At 44.7% G+C, this 21,294-nt stretch overlaps 1 protein-coding gene across 2 annotated transcripts in view; it reads right to left on the minus strand.

Moving 5' to 3' along the window:
- Gmpr (guanosine monophosphate reductase) overlaps nucleotides 1–21,294 on the minus strand; it is a 49,729-nt gene that overhangs the window by 12,781 nt on the left and 15,654 nt on the right. For both annotated transcript variants that reach the window (XM_005403415.1, XM_005403414.2), the window contains 2 exons: nucleotides 5,598–5,679; nucleotides 3,144–3,250 (listed from right to left, as the gene is read on the minus strand). In XM_005403415.1, coding sequence (XP_005403472.1) covers nucleotides 3,144–3,250; nucleotides 5,598–5,679 — 189 coding nt within the window. The remainder of the gene's footprint in view (nucleotides 1–3,143; nucleotides 3,251–5,597; nucleotides 5,680–21,294) is intronic.

Below are 21,294 nucleotides of genomic sequence, written 5' to 3' on the forward strand. Positions count from 1 at the left end.
TATAGCACAGGCTCTGCGGCCTGGGATGTCACTGCCCCTGATGGTCACGGGCAGGTAGGTTGCTCTGTGGGCACCAGCAGGTGAGACCTGGTTCTGCAGCCAGTGAGGCCGAGCTTCCTCTGCATACGCCAAACTGGAGGATGCCTCAGAGTAACCTGGAAGGCTTGGAATGCCAGACACCTGGGCCTCACCTTCGGAGATTCCGAGTTGTATACCAGGTCTGGGGCAGGACCCAAGAATATCTAACCATTTCTCAGTTGACAATAATGCTGCTGGTCTGGGGCCCACACTTAGACAACTGCAAAATTAGCTATGCATCAGGTAATGCTAAGCAAAAAGATCCTAAGCCAACTACCCCACCCTACCTGAGAGAGTTCTATCAACTAAGCAAGGTGGAAGGTTCCAGAAAGCCTTTAGGATATCTCAAAGTAAGCCCTTGGTAAAACTTTATCAATTTGACTTCTACCTCTTTGGAAATGGTGATCATATATGATACAGGGTCCCAATTATCACTAAGGCTCTTAATGATGAAAAGGATCAGGTCATGGCAAATGTGTAGCTAATCACACCTGAGGCTTCTGGAAGGCCTCGATCACCAGAATGGGCTCCAGTGTTCTGTGTGAAGCAAGCTCTCCTGGAGGGTCTCAGGCATCCAGACAAAAACACGGCTACAGGAATCTCCAAGATCTGCTGGCAGACTGCAGCAGGGGACTGCTTGGTGACTTTAGTGTGATGGATAACACCACTTAGCAAATGTAAAGTGATGATTCTATGTCAGCCTTTTATTTTATTTATTTGTATATATTTTTTGGTACTGGGAGTCAAACTTAGGACTTCATGCTTGCCAGACAGGCACTGTGCCACTTTTATACACTGGTGTTTGACAAAGAGATATTAAACTGTTCACTGGGGCAAAAGGTAAAGACTGTCAGGTAGTAGGTCTTAGAACTCAGTCTTTAACCAATAAACCTTTGGCCATTTATTCTAGCTTCTATTACATTGTAGGTGTTCAATAAATACTTGCTGAGTGAACGGATGGGTGGATAAAACAACAAGATGAAGAAGTAGAAGGTGCACAGGCAATTTGCTCTATACTGTGGGTAGAGGACCTGGACCTGGTCTGGGTTCTTATCTGAGTCATGTGACATGAGGCGGTGCCGGAGACCTTCCAGTGCCAGTTCCTTGACAAAGTCAGGACTGGCAGCGGGTACCTGCAAAGCAGGGACCACATGGGATGGGTATGCTAAAACTGCACCAGTACTACCAATCTTTAAAATATGTCTATATATACACAGAACTATGTAAATGTGTGTATACATATCTTTGCCTTCCATATCTGTCAGTTTTATTGGAGTTAACCAAATATAACTCAAAAACATTTGAGAAAAGAAAAAAATGTATCTGTTTTGAACATGTACATATTTTTTTCTTATCATTATTGCCTAAACTGTAAACTATAACTACTTACATAGCATTTATAGTATATTACCTATTACAAATATCTGCCGATGAATTGAAGTATAAGGGAGGATATACTTAGGTAATATGCAAATACGACACCTTCTTATATGGGGACTTGGGTACAAATAGACACTGGTTTCCGCAAGGGGGCCTGGACCAGCCCAGGATGCCCAGGATACCCAGGAATGACTGTGCACCTCTGCTTCTATATAAAACATCCTCATAGGGGAAGCCACGGTTCTGGCTATCACGGACTGTCAGAGCTGACATTCTTCTGGTCCTCAGCATCTCACCTCTGGATAACTATCTGCCTCGGTTTCAGTGGTGATCATGGATAAAGCTGGTGCGTGGATGGTGGAGAAGAGACTGCAGCTTGGCATTCATTTGTTCAATCCTTAAGAACATGCGGTGGCTGGTGACCAGGGCATCATCCCAGCAGGGGCTTCTGTGGGACACTGTGTGCCTGTCCTCATTTTCTCTCCTTCCCACACATGCCCTGAGCTCGCCCTCAGTTACGTGAGCCACTGGCAGCATTTCCGCAGCAGCTCCCTCCCTCATACCCATGGCCCTTGTCCCCAGCCCTGGCCTCCGAGTCCTCAATCTGTGGATCTCCGCATGCTCCTCTGAATCACCGCAGGCCCCACCTCTCACCCTGCATCCTCCTGGCCCCCTCCACTCCCCAGGCTCCCATGAAGCCCTTGGGTCTCCAGCCACTAGATCCCCCCTCTGATGGCTTCAGTGTCTGGAAATCACACATCCCCAAGTGAACCCCACGAGTCCCTCTTCACCTGTACTTCAGTGAGCCAGAAGCCAACTCCTCCTCCTCCTTTACCAGCCCCCGAACACCTGCTCAATTGCAGCGGCTTATTTAATTGGGCACCTAAACACTTGTCAGTTCATCCATGGCTCTGCTGCCACCACCCCCTGAGCAGCCCTGTCACCTCCCAGCTCAGCCTACGTCACACATCAGCTCCCTTCCCAGCACTTCCTAAGGCAGCCAGTTCGAAGTTCCTAAAGACAAAAGGAGACCACGGTCCCCATCTCATCCCCTGTACCTTCTGGCCCCCACTGACACCCCGCCCTACTCACTCCCGACACCGAGGCCTTGAGGTCCCCACCAGGCCGTTCTGTCTCGCTTCCCCTGCACTTTTCAGTCCCTTTCTTCTGTGCCATCTGGAACACTCCATCAGACCTCTCTATCCGCCATCCAGAAAACCTTCCCGGACCCCAAATCTGGGATTCTGTGGCCCGTTATGGTTGCACACAGGGAGAATGGTGGGGACTGGAAGGGAGGCCCAAAACCCAGGAACTGGCAGGGGGAGGAGAGGTGTGGGGCGGCTCCTTCCCCAGTGCCTCCAGAAGGGCCCTGCCTGCACTCGGACTTCAGAGTTCAGCCTCTAGAACTACAAGGCACTGACACTGCGCTGCTTTGTGATGCCAGCCCTAGCAAACGGCCACCCGGCCCCGTGTTCTCAAGGCTGTCTGCAAGTCCCCCTGAACTCAGCCTACCACCTGGCTAATATATCTGTTCCAAGTCACGGCTGTGGCCTAGGGCCCACTCCCTCCCCCTCTGCAAGATGTGCATGCTGAAGACTGGGTCAGGAAACGGGGGCCCCTCCTAGCCAGACCACTAGGCCTCCTCCCACCCTGCACCGAGACGCCCCCTGCCCCCGGACACTCACAGAGATGATGTGGCCCTTGAGGCCATGGGCAGAGTCTGCGCACTCTATCACCGCACTCAGCTGGGGGTAGCCCACCCCGGTCTTGGTGCGGGTGGTACACACGGAACCTGCAGAATAAGGGGGACCCCAAGGAGAAGTCAGGCGTGAGCAGAACTTGACATAGCACAAGCCCCCACCATCACTTTCATGTAGCCTGCCCTAGTGACAGCAGTGAACTTTCCAGGGCAGAGGACATGCGATGTGCTTGGGGGGGGTGGAACCGCTGGCCATGAGGACTGGGTCCTCATCGCTGTCCTCAGGTGATGTCCCGGATGTGGCTCCTCCCCCCCCACTGACCCCATCTCTGTCACTCTCCCCTGTGGCACTGGCTCCCCCATAAAATATTCAAAGCCCCTTTCCCTCCCTCTGCCCTCACACTCCCACCATCTGCACTACATCCAGGGACCTCACAGCATCTGCCTGCAGCTCCTCACAGCTTCTGTGCCTTCACCGTTTCCCCAGTGACAAACCTCTGCAAGCCCACCGCCTCTCCTCCAGTGAGACACAAAACCAAGCACCTTACAGAGGTCATATGTCCTTACAGCGAAAAACGGCCAGGCCCTCAGCAAAGGGAGAGGAGCTCTGGACACCTATGCCCTCCCTCTGTCCTCAACAGGACAGGCGACCTGTCCTTCTCAATCCTGCAGTCCGTCTCCCTCGTGGCCTGCAATGAGTCCCCGTGTAGCCCAAACCCTGAGGTCAGCGCCTACACCTGCTCCTGTCTCAGCCCCATTCCTTTTCCACTGTTCGGCCCTGCTCTGGCTGGGTCCTCCAGCGGGGAGCAGAGGCTTCCTTAACATATGTTACCCACTCCCCTTCAAATCTCGCCACGCCCCCTAGAAAGTGAGCACCCCTCCCCACGCTTTACCAAATCTGCTAGATCAAAGAGCACCTGCAACTCTCTCTCGCTTCTCAACTCTCTGCTGCTGACCATTGACTTTTCAGTCCCTCCAAAGGGGCAGGCTTCTCCCCACCTCAGAGGTTCTCTGGACCCGCTATTCTTTCTCTAAACACTCTGACCTCTGTATCAGCCCGCCTCAGCCAGCCAACCCTTTCTCATCTTTCAGGCTTTGTCCTCAGACATTGCTGCCCCAAGGAAAAGCATTTCTCTATGGCAGATGCACCGGCATAATATTTGTGTAAGGACGCTGAGGCTGCTCTCTCTGCTGGACGGTAAGCTCCATGGATATCCACACTGCTGTCTAGCAGGAGGGAGGAAAAACCCAGTGCCTAATAAGGCCTCTATAAATAGTCACTCAAAGAATGCGTGGCCTCAAGAATGAATGAGTCACCTGCATCCCACATCCCGGCTGTGTCTCCTGCTCTGCCACTGGCTCGCGACTCCTGGATGTCTTGTGTCCATTACGGAGTGCCCTGGGTCCAAGCTAAAGGCAGACCAGCCTTATTCGGTACTCTTGTTCCAAATGTTATTAATGCCTTGAGTGGTAACATGAAAACCACTCTTATGCACGGGAGTTTAAAGTCTCCTGTGTATTAAAAGCTTGGCTATTTTGTGAGCATACAGGGCTAGGCTTCATATACACTCTAGTCCCCTGAGGATGACAGCAGTGCTAAGTCACAGCCCGAGGGGTCCTGGGCCGCAGCCTTCTCTCATCCACCCACTCCGCTCACTGTGTTACAGGCTGCTTCCTTTTCTGACAGTGTCTTTTGGCTGGGAAGTATTTATACAAATACTTGTTGCTTTTTAGTCCCAAATGAAAATGTGCATCTTCTTTCCTCTTCTTTGTAGTGTGTGATTAATGATGAACGCACAAGGCAGAATTTTAAAACGTGACAGTGAGGTCAACCGCGAGTACAGCAGAGAAAATGGTGCCAGGCAGTGTAAAATCAGAAGGGCTCTACCTCCCTCCTTCAGAGGTGGGCCCAGAGGAGAAAGCCTGAGGAGAGGAGATGAGCAAAATTTTGACTGACAGGTCCAGGTGAGGAGCCAACAGCGGTAACTTTCTGGGCCACAGGTCAAGTTCAAACATGGCCTGCCAGCCACAAGGCTGTTTGCAATGTTTTGGATCCTTCAAACATTAATAGAAATTTCAGCCATCATTGTCCATTAGCTGCCCTCATGGATTCATCACCTTTCACCTGCTCTTCAAGGTGTCTGGACTGTTAATAACATCTGCATTCTTTTCTTCCACATTTGTGTTTTGAAATCAAGATCTCATATTCCAGCAACCTGCAACCACATTTGGAAGGTGCATGGGGACATGAGGAAGCAGCTGAATGCCATCTCTTTCTCGGGAGCTTTGTCTGGAAGCTCAGTGATTCATTCAGAAAAAAATGTGTTTTGAATTCATGGATGAGTCATTCCTGCATTCCCTTCCCGCCACAGCCAGTGTCCCCAGCCCCAGGTCCCGTTCCTCCCCACAGACAACTCTGCTGTCTCCCAACAGGTCTTACCCGGCCCAACTCCCACTTTGATGATATCTGCTCCGGAAAGAATAAGCTCTTCCACCATCTCTCCCGTCACCACATTTCCTGCCTGAGAAAGAAAGAATACAGCTTGTGACTCGGGACAACTCCCGGGAGTCTGAAGGTGAGTGAGGATCTCCACACCCAAACCCAAGGATTTGCATGTCCAGAAGCCACCAGGCCACCAGGGGACAAAAAGAAAAAAGAAAACACTGGATGCGATTCTTGGAGTCTATTTACGTCTGAAGATGGTGGACCCAAGTGTTCCCCTGGCCGCCTTCCTTCTCTAGGGAACAAAACACGGACTTGTGGAGACACCTGGAGACCACTTTTGGGAAAACTGACTGCGTGAACTGATGGCATGAGAAGGTACAGAATTAGGTAATTTTAGAACAAGAAGAGACCGGGGAAGGTTTACGGGAGGGCTTTTTCAACGTCTCAGCAACTGACCAAACAAAATCTTCCAGGGAATCTAAGCAACGAAACACGCTCAACTGATCAAAAATCCTTACTGCTGGGCATAAAAGGCTTCAGAGTTTGAAAGACCCCTGAAGAATCTCTATGAATCCAGAGGCAGCATCAGAAAACTCCTGATCACCTCACAGTTGAGAACACCACCAAAGCTTCCCCCACCCCCAGGGTGGGGATTCCATTAGATAGGCCAGGGCAGACAGGCCCCGGGGACCACAGGCCATGGGCTCCTGCTGGACTTACAGGACAGGAAGCTTTGGCCCTGAGAAGAAACACAGAAAGCCAGCAAGTGGCAGAATCCATCAACCAGAAGAATGCATCTGGTTTGGAAATAGTACAAGTTCTTTCACTGTAGGAGTCTGGGAGCGCAAAAATTGCCCTTTTTATTACAACTCGCTGCCCGCGGATTCTTCAGCTGGTACATAGGATACTTGGCAAGGTGCCCTGTCTGAGTTCCCACAACTGTGCAAAGTCATATTCTGCAAAATGCATTCCGACTCATTCTACATGCATTGAAGCCAAGTGTCTTTTCACTGAGCTGATTCCCAGAGAGGAGCTTTCTTTTTTTAACCTAGACAAACTGACTTCTACTTCCCATAAAAGGCTGCTGGAAAAGGTGATGAGGCGGAGCAAAGCCACTATCATGCAAATACCAGCTGACAAAGGACCGTGGCAGGAGGCCCAGAAGGAGGATTAGAGGTGGGTTAGAATTGAAGTAAAAGTTCTAGGCCCCCACATTCAGAGGAAAACTTTGAATACTTGTAATGGCATAAAAGTAAAACAACAAAAAAAGAAAAGCTTTCTACATAAAAATGAAACACACACACAAACACACAGGCTCATAAAATCAACGAAGGTCCTGGTAAAGAAAAATGTGTACAACTGTGACAAAGGGTTCAGGTCACAAAAATTCTTGGAAATTTATAAGACAAACTCAACCCCTCACAACATAAGCATCCAAGGACATGATCAAACTAATAAAAGTGGCTAATTAAAAAGAGGGAATGTGTTTAGCTTCGCTAATAATTAAATTTAAAATACCAATGTGGTACCACTTTTCACTTAACAAATTATTATTGCTGTAAACACTAAATGCTAAAGAGAAAACATCAGACTCCACCAGCTCAATGTCTATTTTAGGACCAGTTTTTCTAGAAAGCGATTTGTCCATATAGAAGAAATGCAAAAATATGCACATCCTTTGATCTAATAATTCTGAGATTCCCAAGGATATCATTATAAATGAGACCAGATTTAACTATAAAGATGTATCACTTTTAACAGTACAAAATCGCCAATATAATCCCAAAATAGACATGGTTCCACAATTTTAAAAATTATGTAGGGGCTTTTTGGGGGGGGTTGTTTTCTGTTTTATGTGTGTGTTGCCAAAGATTGAATCGATAGCTTCACACATGCAAAGCTACTGAACTGATAGCTTGGGTGAGCTACACCCCAGCTCCATGTGATGTTTTTTTAGAGAAGTTTAATGGTGTGGGAAATGCTTAAATATTTTCAGTATAATTCCAGGAGAAATAAGATCTCAATCTTGTTTAGTGTGTGTGTGAGAGAGAGGATGAGAATGAATCAACAAGTCACATGTGATGCGTGACTATAACCTCAGTGACTCAGGAAGCTAAGCAGGCAGATCAAAGTTTGAGACCAACCTGGGCAACTTAGCAAGATCCTTATCTCAAAATTAAAAACAAGTATGGAGTCATAGCTCAGTGGCACAAATCCTTGGGTGCAGTCCCTAACACTGCAAAAAAAAAAACGAAAGGAGGGAGGAAAGGAACGAAAGGCTAACAAGTTGTATTTAAGTAGAGGAATTATCTAACTTCTATTGATTTTCTTCTTTTAAACTTTTCTGGCTTTTACAGTAGAAAGTATATGCTCTTATAATTAGGTTGGTGAGGCTTTGGTTTTGGGTTTGGTTTGGGTTTTGTGGTATAAGGAACAGGACAAACTCTGGTTCGTTTTTTGTTCTTTGTTTTTGTTTTTTTTGTTTTTGTTTTTTTGCAGTACTGGGGATCGAACTCACGACCTTGCACTTGCCAGGCAGGCGTTTATGCCACTGAGCTATATCCCCAGCCCCCCAGGACGAACTCTGTACTTAAGAAAGAATAAAGGCCAGAGAAACATCAGAGCTCACACTCTTCTTCCACACTGGTTCACCCGCTTAAAAAAAGAAGAAATCAACAAAACAAAGCTTAACTCTAAATCCTCCACAACTGCATTGTCAAGATGGAGTTCTTTTCTCCCTATCTAGTACTACTTACAAACTGGTTCACGTTCAGTGATGTATCCGAGACAAGGTAAGCCAACTCTTGCAAATGGGAAGAGGACGAAGCGGTGGGGGTGGGGGGTAAAACAACATGTTACATATAATATACATGGACCAACTCCCATGATGAATGTAATCAGTATGTACTGCAAACATGCACCAAGAAAATTTTAAAATTTAAAATTGTGAGCCAAAATATTAGATCTATGAGGGTTTTTTTTTTTTTTTTCTTTAAAAAAAAAGTCAAACTCCAGGGGTTATCCCAGGTACAACCACAGGGACAGGGTGGTTTACCATTCCCAGAGCCCAAGAGCCTTCTCAGATGTGTCCTCTCCCCTCAGCCACCCCCACGGCTCCAGCGTCTTGCTCACCACACGGTCACTGAGGCCCAGTGGAAACACCTGGGGCGAGTGCGTGGGAAAGGCCTCCAGCCCGACCCACAGCACAGCATGGGAGCACTAGGGACCAGGCATCCCTGCTGAGAACAGCAAAAAACTGTCTATTCACATTTGAAACCAAGAGAACCAGAATCAGGGACAAGAGCACAAGGCCAAGTCAGAAGTGAGAACAAGGGCCCGGTACACGCAAGTTTTGATGAGCTCCCCAGTCCCGCAGAGACAGCTGCTCCTGAGTGGAGGAGCTGGGCAGGCATGAGGAGGTAGGAGCTGCTTTGTGTCACCTTGAAGCACCCTGTGGAGGGAGTGGACACAGCACAGCAGGAACGTGTCCCCACAGCACCACAGCTGGCTTGGTCACTTGGGCGGTTAAGCCACATTCACTCCTGGGCAGCCATGACACAGAAGCAGGTGGTGGGGCTCCCCGGTGTCCCCTGTTCCCCGGAAGGCCAGGCACCATCTACACTCACCTCCTCTGGGTGGCAACAAGTGCTCCCTCCCCCTGCCAAGGAGCTGCAGGAACACGGGAGGGAAAGACACAGCAGGTGACAACAGCTGCTATGGTCTGACTGTCTGTGTCCCCCAAAATTCACCCCCAAGGGTGAGGACAGTAGAAGGTGGGGCCTTCAAAGGTGATTAGGTTATGGGGACAGAACTCTCCAGAATGGGATGTCCTCCCACGTGAGGATGCAGTGAAATACAGCCGGCTCTGAAAGGGGGACAAGCTCTCAGACACCAAACCTGCCTCATTTTAGACTTTAGCCTCCAGAACCAGGGGAGGAAATAAACGGGATTTTTATAAGCGGCCTGTTTATGGTGTCTTGTTACAGTTACCCAAACAGACTAGGTTAAAGTCCTCTGAGCAAAACCCACCATCCATTGGCCCCAATTTTCTCAGCTTCCCTTTGCACCTACACCTATGGCAAACAAAACTCAGGAAAGCCTGAGGTTGAATGGTGGGCCTCCCTCTTACGGGGAGTCCTGAGCAAGTCACACTCGGTCTGAGTCTCGGTTTAGGCTACTACAAAACCGGGTGCCTAAGACTGCCCACCTGTGGACATTATGAGGTTTACAAAGAAAACTATCAAATTCTGAGCACAGTGCGTGGTGCTTGATGGTGCTCTGTAAAATACTAATCCTACCATTTAAGAGTGATTTGTGTCTATTGCGCTTCTTCGCACTTCTTTCAGAGTTTTTCTTCTTGGGGTCAAAGTGACATAACATAAAATCTACTGTTCTAACTATTTTTAAGCGTACAGGTCAGCGGCACTAACCTACACTCACACTGTTGTGTAACCATCAGTGTTACCCATATCCAGACGTTTTGCATCACTGCAGTTGATCATTCATCCAGCCACTTTCCCCTGGCTCCTTGGGGCCCCATGCCAAGGAAAAACCTTTCCATAGAATGATCAAAGGCAGGGGTGGCATGCAGGTAACAGCATGCTGGCTTGCCAACTCCCATGTAACTGACGGGTACAGAGCCCAGGACCTCCTCCAAAGTCCACCAAAGATGTCGTTCTTCCCACTGGTGGAACTGTGGATATTGTCAATGCCATCGTGCTGGTCACCAAACAGTAGAGTTTAGTATGTGGCTCCAGTGATAAACATCACCTGAGTCTCGAGGGCCCTAGCAGCTTTCAGCCACAGCTGAAACTGTAAGCCACAAAAAACCTTCTCTGCTTTAATCTATGAATGGCAGGTATTCTGTCTTAGCAATGGAAAGATGACTAATACAGTACCCAAGGGGGAGGGAGAGAAGGAAGGGGTGAAAAAAGAAAGTGAGATGGGTTATGCACATCTCCAATTTCCCACAGGGAAGGTAAACATATGTACTACACACATGTACTAAGAAAGTAAACTAAAATTTAAAAATTAAAATTAAAAAAAAATCAGGCAATTAGGATTTGTTACACTATCCACCAGCCAGCACTTGTACAAGGAACCTTTTCTACCAAAGAGGCTCTTGAAAAATGCTTGCTTCCCCTCACACCCTGTGGCAAGGATCATCTTAGATGAAAGGCAAGGAAAATGCCAGGATGATCAGAAGAGTCCTCACTCCCAATTGCCAAGGAGCCGCCGGCGTCTTCCAAGGACGTTTCTGAGCGCCACTTCTAGTCACTGTTTTGTAACCATCCTACCACTCAGCATTCACACTGTAGCTTTCAGCTCCAAATCACCAGGGAGCTGCTGATGCATCCCCACAGTCCTCTAAAAGCCACAGACAAATTACGTTTTCAAAATCACCAAGAACCAAGGGCATAAGACTATGGGAAGGTTTCTGGGTGAATCACAGATTTCAGGGGTCAGTGCAAGCAAACAGTGACTTAGGAACAAACAACTCCCTTGCCAAACTCTCCAGTTCATTGCTGGGGAAAGCAACAAGGGCAATGAAAACACCACACTGGCCAGCCGGCAGGTGCTCAGAGGCCCCTGCTGCTGGAGGCTGCTCCTGGGGGTGGGGGGACTCTTCACCCAGCCTCCACCCTACTCCCTCTTCCAAGCCCTGGGCTCAGCACTGGCAGCAGCACCCTTCTTGTCCTGCCCATACTCCTTCCTCTTCCTTTGCTGCAGCTGCCCCTGCTACTCATCCCTGAGGGGGCGGCCCACAGACACTCCGGGCTTCACCAACAGGTAACCTCCCCGGTTCTCAGTAACACCAGCCAGGAGCTGAACCTCACAACCAGCTCTTTGGAGATTACCACACAAAGCTCTGGACCCACCACTTTAAAAACTGGTATGTGTTTTTTTCTACTTCTTAATACAGTTCCCCCGCCCAGCCCACTCCCCCTCTTTCTTCTCCTCCTCAGCTCAGCTCTCAGAGCAGTGACTATCGATGGATCTTACTATTGACAAGCAACCTCTGGGGAGGCTGTGCTGTTTACAGAGCAGTATCCCATGGGAACCCCACAAAAATTCTCCAGACATTAGTACCTTCAAGCACCTTTTCACAGGAGAGGGAAAGTGACATCAGAAAGCATGCAATCCCCCGACGTGACTCAGCTCATGAGCCCACCTGACTTCAGGAGTGCTGCTGGCTCAGTGTCTGCATTCCCCAAGCTTCTTATCTTCCTAGCTTTCATGTCTTAAAACCTAATGCACAACACAACAGTAGTACCAGTAAGAGGTGGGCCCTTTAGGAGGTTACCAGGTCATGAGGGTGGGGCCCTCCTGAATGGGATTAGTGCCCTTGTAAAAGAAGCCAGAAGAAACTTATTTGCCCCTATCTACCATGGAAGGATGTGGCTAGGACTCATCCATGAGGAAAGATATTACCAAACACCAAATCAACCTGCATCTCAATCTCAGACTTTCAGCCTAAAGAACTGTGAGCGATAAATTTCTCTTGTTCATAAACTGCCCTGTTGATGGTGTTTCACAGTGGCAACCCAAATGGGCTAAGAAAATAGCCGCTAAGTTAGCGATTTAACAGTGTTGTAACCAGCCATAAAGAGGAGGGCAGGGGGAAGCAAGTGAAGTACCTGAAAAGGGCATGAAAGCTCAGCTCCAGGAATCCCAGAGCACCACAAAGCCAACAGAACAATACAGTGAATCTCAAACACACCATCAGACAAAGCAGACACAAGTTATACAGGGTGACCACTTACATAAGGTTCAAAACCAGGCTAAACTACACAGGAATATATACACAAGTGGCTAAACAGACCCCTGTGAAGAAGGAAAAGATGGGCACAGTTAGGATGGACATTTCTTCTGAGGCAGGGCGTAAGGGGCTCCTGAACACAAGAGTCCTGAAGAATTTTTATTTTATAATTATTAAACTTCCACGTTTTATGCACCAATATACCTCCAGTCTTTAATAAAATTGAAAAGGAAGCGGTACTTCCAAGTTATTCTTGGAAGCCAGCATTAGTCTGATTCCAAAAGCAGAAAAAGAGTTAATCAAAAACAAAAAGTACAGTAAGTCCTCGACTTATGAATGAGTTCTTTCCTGGGAAAATGTTCGTTAAGTCCAACAAAGTGAGTCTTCTACACCTTTGACACAAACTAGATAATGTAAAGCATAAAAAAAAAAACCCACACACAGATACTGTAAATAAACTATTTTTACTTTTACAGTTACCTTAAAATGGTGCAACAGTAAACTGTAAAACTTTTTACTTTTATAGTTACCTTAAAATAGCAAGGTACACACATGAGCTACTTCCAGGATTTGTTTGTATATACGAATGTTCACAATGTGAGGTACTTTCATATCTGTGAAAGTTCACAACTTGCATGTTCAGAAGTCAGAGACTCACTGTACAGACCAATCTCTTTAATGAACATAGGTGCAAAAATCCTTAATTAGATACTGGCAAACAAAATGAGTAACTCATCAAAGAGACCACCTATCATGATCAACTAGGATTTATTCCAGGGGTGCAGGGATGGTTCAACATAGATAAATCAATAAATGTAATTCACCACGTAAATAGAAGGACAAAAACCATGTGATCATCTCAATAGATGCAGAAAAAGCATTTGATAAAATTCAGTGTCCATTCATGAGAACTCTCAAGAAAATAGGAACAGAGTGACTTATCTTAATCTGATAGCGCCCATCTATGACAAACTAACTGATAACATAATACAGTACTTAACAGCAAGAAGCTGAAAGCTTTCTCTCTAAAATCAGGAACAAGACAAGGATGTTCTTTATTATCACTCATGTTCAACATCATTCCCAAAACACTAGCTAGAGCAATTAGAAAAGAGAAAAAATAAAAAAGATGCAGTAGGTAAAGACGTTAATTTATCATTATTTGCAGATAACATGATCCTCTACATAGAAGACCCTAAAAACTCCACTAACCTATTAACCAAATTCAACAGTGTATTAGGATATAAAGTCAACACTTGAAACTCAACAGTGTTCCTGTATACCAGTAAGAAATTCACTGAGGAAAATTAGGGAAACAATAGCACCAAGAAAAATGAAATACTTATAAATTAACCTAACAGAGGAAGTAAAAGACCTTTACAATGAAAACTATACTACTCTAAAAAAGGAGACTGAAGAGGATATTAGAAAATGTAACAATATCCCTTGTTCCTGAATAGGCAGAACCAATATAGTTAAAATGGCCATATTCTCAGAAGTGATACATAGATTTAATGTAATCCCAATCAAAATACCAGTAACATTTCTTACAGAACTACAGAAAACAATCCTAAAATTCATTTGGAATCAGAAGAGACCAAGAGTAGCCAATGGAATTCTAGGCAACAAGGGGCAACGCAGGGAGCATCATGATGCCTGACCTCAAGTTATACTACAAAGCTACAGTCAAAAAACCGCATGATACGGACAAAAAAATAGACTTGTAGGTCAATGGAACAGAATAGAAAATACAGAAACAACTGCAGGCACACTGAATTACATCATCTTTGACAAAGAGTCAAATCCTTTTGTGAAAGAAAGCACAAATGGTGCTGGGAAAAGTGGCTTTCCACATGCCAAGGTTTGAACTTAGATTCATACTTCTCTAAACTACACTAAACTGAAATGAAAATGGATCAAATTAGAACAGAAATAATGTGCTGGAAGACAAAATGGGCAAAACTCTCAGACATAGGTGTAGGCGAAGACTTTCTGAATAAAATCACAGTTACACAAGAAATAACACCAGCCAGGTGTGGTGCCACATCCCTGTAATACCAGCAGCTGGGAGGCTGAGGAAGGAAGATTAGTGCAGTGGAAGTTCAAGGCCAGCCTGGGCTACATAGTGAGTTCAAGTCCAGCCTGAACTACACAATGAGAACCTGTCTCAAAAAAAAAAAACAACAACTGAGAATCAACAAATGGGATCTCATTAAAATAAAAAGCTTTTGCATATCTAGGGAAACCACCAACAAAATGAAGAGACAACCTACTGTGTGAGAAAAAAATTTTTGCCAGCTACTCCTCAAAAAAAGGACTAATATCTAGAATATATAAAGAACTCAAAAAAATTAGAATCCCCCAAATTTCAAGACCCAAACAAAACATGGGCATCTGAAATGAATCAACGCTTCTCAGAGGAAGTAGTACAACTGGCCAATAAATACATGAAAAATGTTCAACATCACTGGCAATTTGAGAAATGCAAATTAAAACAACATTGAGGCTGAAGCCAAGATCGAGCAAAGCCAACCCTTTTCTACTGTAAATTTGTACTTTAATGTTAATTGTAGCCAGCTGTGTGTCTCAGTACCTTTCTGTTCCCTGAAGGACACAGAAAGCAATCTTGGTATGGCAAACGGCAAGAAGTGTGCACATGTGCAAAAGTGGCAAAATGGGATTTGGACTCACCCTATGTTCTGCGGAACACTTTCTGTGTATGTTTACCAGGCATCACAGAGGGCCCAATAAGGTCCTCTCCTCTCCAAATCCCACTCCAGGATTGTTAGAAAGGAAAAAAAAAGTTTTCTTTTTGATTTTTCTGGTAGAAGTAGCCCAATTCAGTACAGTGGCACATGAAAATCAGATTTGCAAGTTTTGGAGGTGGTCAAAAGTGAGTTATAAGATTACTCAAGCATGGATGTTGAAGATGATCCATTATAGTAAAATACATGCTTTCACACCAGAACAGTGGTGTGGGTGGATGATGATGATGACTTTGATGCTGGCCGCATGAGCCAAAGTTCCTGTGACACTGAAATGGAGCAAGAACCGACGGATACAGACACAGGGAATGCAGACCTCCTTGACTCAGATAATGAAGAAAATGGCAATGTGAGTACATATTTAAGTAGTTGAGATGTTGTGAAATGGCCACACAACTAAATGCAATGATCCAATGCTAGAACTAGGTCTGAAAATATAGTAAAGGTTTTGGCAGGGGTGAAATATACTGGACAGATTGCTAGCACTGCCAATCAATGTTGGAAATTGTAACAGACGAAATTCTACAAATACAGATGCTGTGAAATACACAAAGGATGACATGCAAGGAAAAACATTCTGTATGCACCAATAGCCATATTAAAAAATGTATTATGACACCCCACTAGCTGAACTGAAAGCATACATAGGTCTGCTGTACTTAGCACAGATTTCTTTTGGTGATCAAAGGAACATAAAACACTTATGGAAAAGCGATGGGTCAAAATATGGCATAAAAATTTATGCCCTTGTAGATGAAAAGCATTATTATGCTTTCAGTTTAGACATTTATCCTGGAACTCAGCCTTTAAGTCCTTATTCGTACAGTAATAAACCAAATGATGTTGTGAACAGACTTGATGCTCCCTCTCCCAAACTAACTGGAATGTGACATTCGACAACTGGTTTACTGGTTTCCAATTTATGTCACATTTGCTAACAGAGCACAAGCTGACCAGCACAGGAACTGTACATAGGAACAAAGCAAAAATTCTAAATAAAATGTTGCAATTTCAAAACATAGAATTGTATAGTTTAATCCTTGAATTTCAGAAAGATATAACATTGGCTTTGTAAATGGCAAAGGAAAGCAAACCAGTACTAGTGATGTCAACATTTCACCATGATGGAAATATTGATAGGGAAACCTTGACCAAACAGAAGCCTGAGATGGAAACTTACAACAACAAAACTGAACGTGGAGTAGATGGTGATGAGTTATCAGCAGCTATGATGTCACCTGAAACATAAAACATTAGCCAATGGTTGTTTTAATTGACCCTAAATATATGTAGCATACTTTGACAGCTTACAAATATCATGGAGAAATTTTCTGAGAGGATTGGCACTGGAGCTTATAAGAGATCATTTACAGGAGAGGAAAAACAAAATGTTTCTGCCCAGGGAACTATGCAAAAAAATTGTGGCGCACACTGGTCAGCTGTCAGGCGAACGGCCAGGTGCAGCATTACAAAGACCTACTACAACAACAACAGGAAAACACAAAAGATGTCAACTATGCCCTACAAGAAAGTACAGGAAAAAACGTATGTGTGAAGACTGCCTTGGGTGTGACAGTTGAAGCAAAGCTTATTTTGCATAGACATTTGTGTTTAAACTGTAGTTCACACAGGTTTTTATTTCTGATATTATCTTTTAGATTTTGTAAGGAAGTACACAGCTGATGTGAAAATGTTGATGTCTATCCTAAGCACTCATTTGATACTGTATTTTATTGTTATCTTATTTCCCTGCTATGTGCATGTTGTACAACATAGTAGGAAGAGCTGGAGAAAACAGGAAGAGATGACAAATGACAAGACTGCCATATAGGAAAGGAAAGCTAAGCACACGTGCTGTCAGTGAAAGTGAGACTTGTGCATAGAACATGTAGTTGTCTGGTGTGTGACAGTTCAAGCAAAGCTTATTTCTGTGGTAGAGTTCTACTGGTATTTTCACTGTAGTTCATACAGGAATTTATTTCTGATGATATCTTTTAGGTTTTGTAAGGAAGTACACAGCTGATGTGAAAATGTTGATGTCTAATGCACAATACATATTAATTTAATAATTTATTTTATTGATATTATACATTCCTGTTAACTACACATTGTATAATATAATAAGAACCTTCAGACAAAACAGCAAGACCACTGAGATGTCCAGTATGTCCTACAAAAAAGCCAAGGAAGCAAAGACACATGCTGTCAGTGTAAGCAATGCATGTGTATAGAATGTGCTATTGTCATGTGTGCAGACTGCCTTAGGTGTGATAATTGAAATAAAGATTATTTTTTCTGGTAGAGTGCTGTTGGTATTTTCATAGTTCATATGGGAATTTATTTCTGATACTCTTTTTTAGTTTTTTTTGTGTACACCAAAAACTAGTTGATGTTGACAATTTTGGTGCTTTTTTATAAACACTCTAAAATATAAAAAGCTCAATACTTCATGATTTTTCTGGTTAAGTACTTATTGTTTAATATAGTAAAACTCAGAAAATATAATAATTCATCAATGGAAATATTCTAAAGAACATCTCTGAGACCCACATTTATGAACCTTGATGAAAAAATCAGGTTATGCTCCAAGGGCTACAATTCCATCTCATGCCAGAAAGAATGGCTACCAATGGGGCTGGGGATTTAGCTCAGCGGCACAGCGCCTGCCTGGCAAGCGCGAGGTTGTGAGTTCGATTCCCGGTACCGGGGGAAAAAAAAAAAAAAAGAGTGGCTACCAGTAACTAAAGCTGGCAAGGCCGCAGGGAAAAAGACACCCTTCTTCATTGTTGATGGGAGAGTAGACTGATACAACCACTATGGAAGTCAGTATGGAGATTCCTCAAAAGACTAAAAATAGAAATTCCATTTGACCCAACTATTCCTATTTTGGGTATCTTCCCAAGAGTTAGAAGGATCACATTACCACAGTGTATGTATTCCTATGTTTACAGCAGAACAAGCATAATAGCTAAATCTTGAGACCAGCCTATAGGCCTACCAACAGATGAATGGATAAAGAAAACGCTGTACCTATACACAATGGAGTATTATTCCTCCATTAAGAAAGATAAACCTGAGGCATTTGTAGGAAAATAGATGGACCCTAAGACCATAATGTTAAGTGAAGTAAATCAGACACACAAGCTTGTTTCCTTTATATGAAAAATTTAAGAGGAAAGAGGAGAGGAAATAATAAGTGTGTTTCTGTTGTAGGTCTCTGCTTTCACTCTAATATGGTATGAGAGCTCATTTTGCAGGACTGACATTTCTTTTTTTTTTTTTTTGGTTTTTCTCCGGTACCGGGAACCGAACTCACAACCTTGCACTTGCCAGGCAGGTGCTTTTGCCGCTGAGCTAAATCCCCAGCCCCAGGACTGACATTTCTTAGAATATGTTAAGGTTTTTGTTAGGAGCAATGCTGCAAACAAACAAAAAAAAAAATCCAGAATAGCAAAATCTATGAAGATAGACAGTAGTTCAGTGGCCACCTAGACTTGCAGGGGGAGGAGGTGGAAGACAATGGCTAGTAACTGGTAGAGTGTTTTGATTTGGGATAACAAAAATGATCTAACTTTGACTGTGGCTGTACTTGTACAACTCCGTCAATATGCTAAAATCTCTTTAATCTTGTATCTTCAGTTTGTAAATTGTGCACCATGCAAATTTTTAGTTCAATGAAGTTATTCTATTAAAAAAAAGAAAACTGGGAAGGGGATATAGCTCAGTGGCACAGCACCTGCCTGCCAAGTGCAAGGTCCTGAGTTGATTCCCGGTACAAAAAAAAGAATGTGCTAAAGACATCATGCGGAACCACTAAGCCACCTGTCAAACTCAGATAAGGCCTGTAGCAGCAGACACCAGCCATCCTCAACTCCTGTCCTCGTGAGCAATAAACAAGGGAAGACTCCTGGTCAACACACATTTACTGAGTTGTTCTCTGTCCTAGGCAGGGGTCCAGAGAAGTTAGGCTTCATACCAAATGCTGCTGGGCCACCAGATCCCAGCCAGGGGACAAGGCTTCCACTTTTCTAGAAAGTCCAGCTTGCTGTTCCCTCTTTTACATGCACCAAGAGAAAGCTGTGGTTTTTATCTGTTGGCTTTTCTGGGGGGGCGGGGCTACTGAGGATTGGACACAGGACCTTCACAATGACCTACAGCTCAGCCCTTTTAAAATTTTTTTTTTTTTTTAGATAAGGTCTTGCTAAGTTACTAAATTGCCTAGGTTGGGCTCGAACTTACAATCCCCCTGCTTCAGCCTCTCAGAGAGTTGGGATTACAGACAAGCTCTACCATACCTGGCCACCCTAAAAGACAGTTAACAGAGGAATAGAGAAAAGGAGCTAGGAGGGACCTTAGGCACATGCACGAGGCTGGGTGGTGGCAGAGGGATTTTATCATGCCCTAGTGCAAGCCCAAGGTCCACCTTCCCACCACTCTGGGATCAGGATAAGGGGAGTTGGTCAGCACATACTTCCCTGTGGAACGTTAACAGGGACAAGGGTATATTAACAAGTCTTAGTGGACCATGTAATATCATAGGCCTTGCCTTCAACTGACCTGGCTTCAAATTCCAGCTTTGCTTCTTAAGGATGATACAATGGCAACAGAAACACAGAAACAACACCCAGGACTTGGAGGCAGATTTATTTAACATCAGACAGGCACTGACTAAGAATCAACTGTTCCTCAAAATGTCAGGCCTCCAAGGCCCAGGGAGGGAGGTTTTATGGGGTTGCAAAAAGGGGAGGGTTACAGAGGTGGAGTACTTGGCTGTCTTTGACTGGTTCTTACAATGTGCATCACAGTGACCAGGCACTCCTGAGACAGAAGCAACTGGAACTGCAACAGGAACTACCACCTGGGCAACTGAAGTGCACTGGCTGGGTGGGGGCATTTTCTGCTACAATGACAAGACTTTATGAAAATTCCAAAGAACAAATCAAAATTTCAGATGTCTGATCTATATACCAAATTCATAATTGTCCCCACTCTTTACAAAGATGTTGTAAAAGAAAGGGAATAGATATAAATCCCCTAAGAGACGCCAGATGATTGAGATGGGCAAAGACCAAGACTCTCTCTTACTCTCAAACTCAACACAACACAGGACACTTCTGAAACATACGGGTTCTTTATCACAAACCAAGTGATTCCCCAGTGGACACCAGCACAGTGTTCTACCATTCAGTTGAATTCTGACACTATCAGAGACAGTGTCAGAGCTATAGGTTAAGACTCAGTCCCACGAGACTGTCTCCCACTTCTGATTTGCCAATCACAAGTGGCAGGTTACCCACAGCTTCTGTCTGGCTTGGGTACTAACTGAAGGTTCCCACAAAGGAACCTCGCATCCTTGAGTAATTTGCTAGAATGGCTCACTGATTCGAGGACACAAAGGACATGACAAAGGACACAGATGAAGAGTCAGATAAAGAGACACACTGTTCAGGGCTGGATGTCTTCCAAGCACAGGAATTTCTGGCCCTGTAGAATCAGGGTACACCATCCTACAGGCACGTGGATGACTTACCCAACCCAGAAGTTTCCCATACACCATACTCTTGAGATTTTCGAGGAAGCTTCACCAAGCAAGCAAAACTGATTATTAAGTCTATTTCTAAGTCATCTCCCCTCTCCAGAAAATGCAGAGTGGAGCTGAAAGCTCCAAACTTCAAACCACGGCAGGGTCTCTGTGGTGACTACTCCCACCCAAGAATGCATTAAGAGTTACCTCACTGGCACAAAAGATGCTCCACTCACCCAGAAAATTCCAGGGCAATTAGGAGCTGAATCAAATGCTCCCATCATTCTGGAAGTTAAGAAGATCCCAGAAGCTCTGTGTCAGGGACCCAGACAAAGACCAACAAAAGTTTTATGAGTTCCATTGAGGGGGTGGTCTTACTGTTTCATAGTAGTCAAAAAATCTTATTGTTACTTGGGATGGATTATTGATTGTCAAATTGATTGGCTTGAGAGACACCTAGGAGATTAGTGACACACACTTCTGGATATGTCTGGGGGGGGATCACAGGGCTGTGACCTTGGGGCTTACCATGTATCTGGTTCCCACCCCTTCCTCTCTGGCTCTTCCAGCTCTTCCCCTACTTTCTGCTTCCTAAATGCCATGAATTGAGCATCTGTCCTGCACCAGGCCCTTCTGTCTTAA

This window comes from Chinchilla lanigera, unplaced genomic scaffold, assembly GCF_000276665.1.
Source record: "Chinchilla lanigera isolate Chin_1 unplaced genomic scaffold, ChiLan1.0 scaffold00082, whole genome shotgun sequence".
Lineage (NCBI taxonomy): Eukaryota > Metazoa > Chordata > Mammalia > Rodentia > Chinchillidae > Chinchilla > Chinchilla lanigera.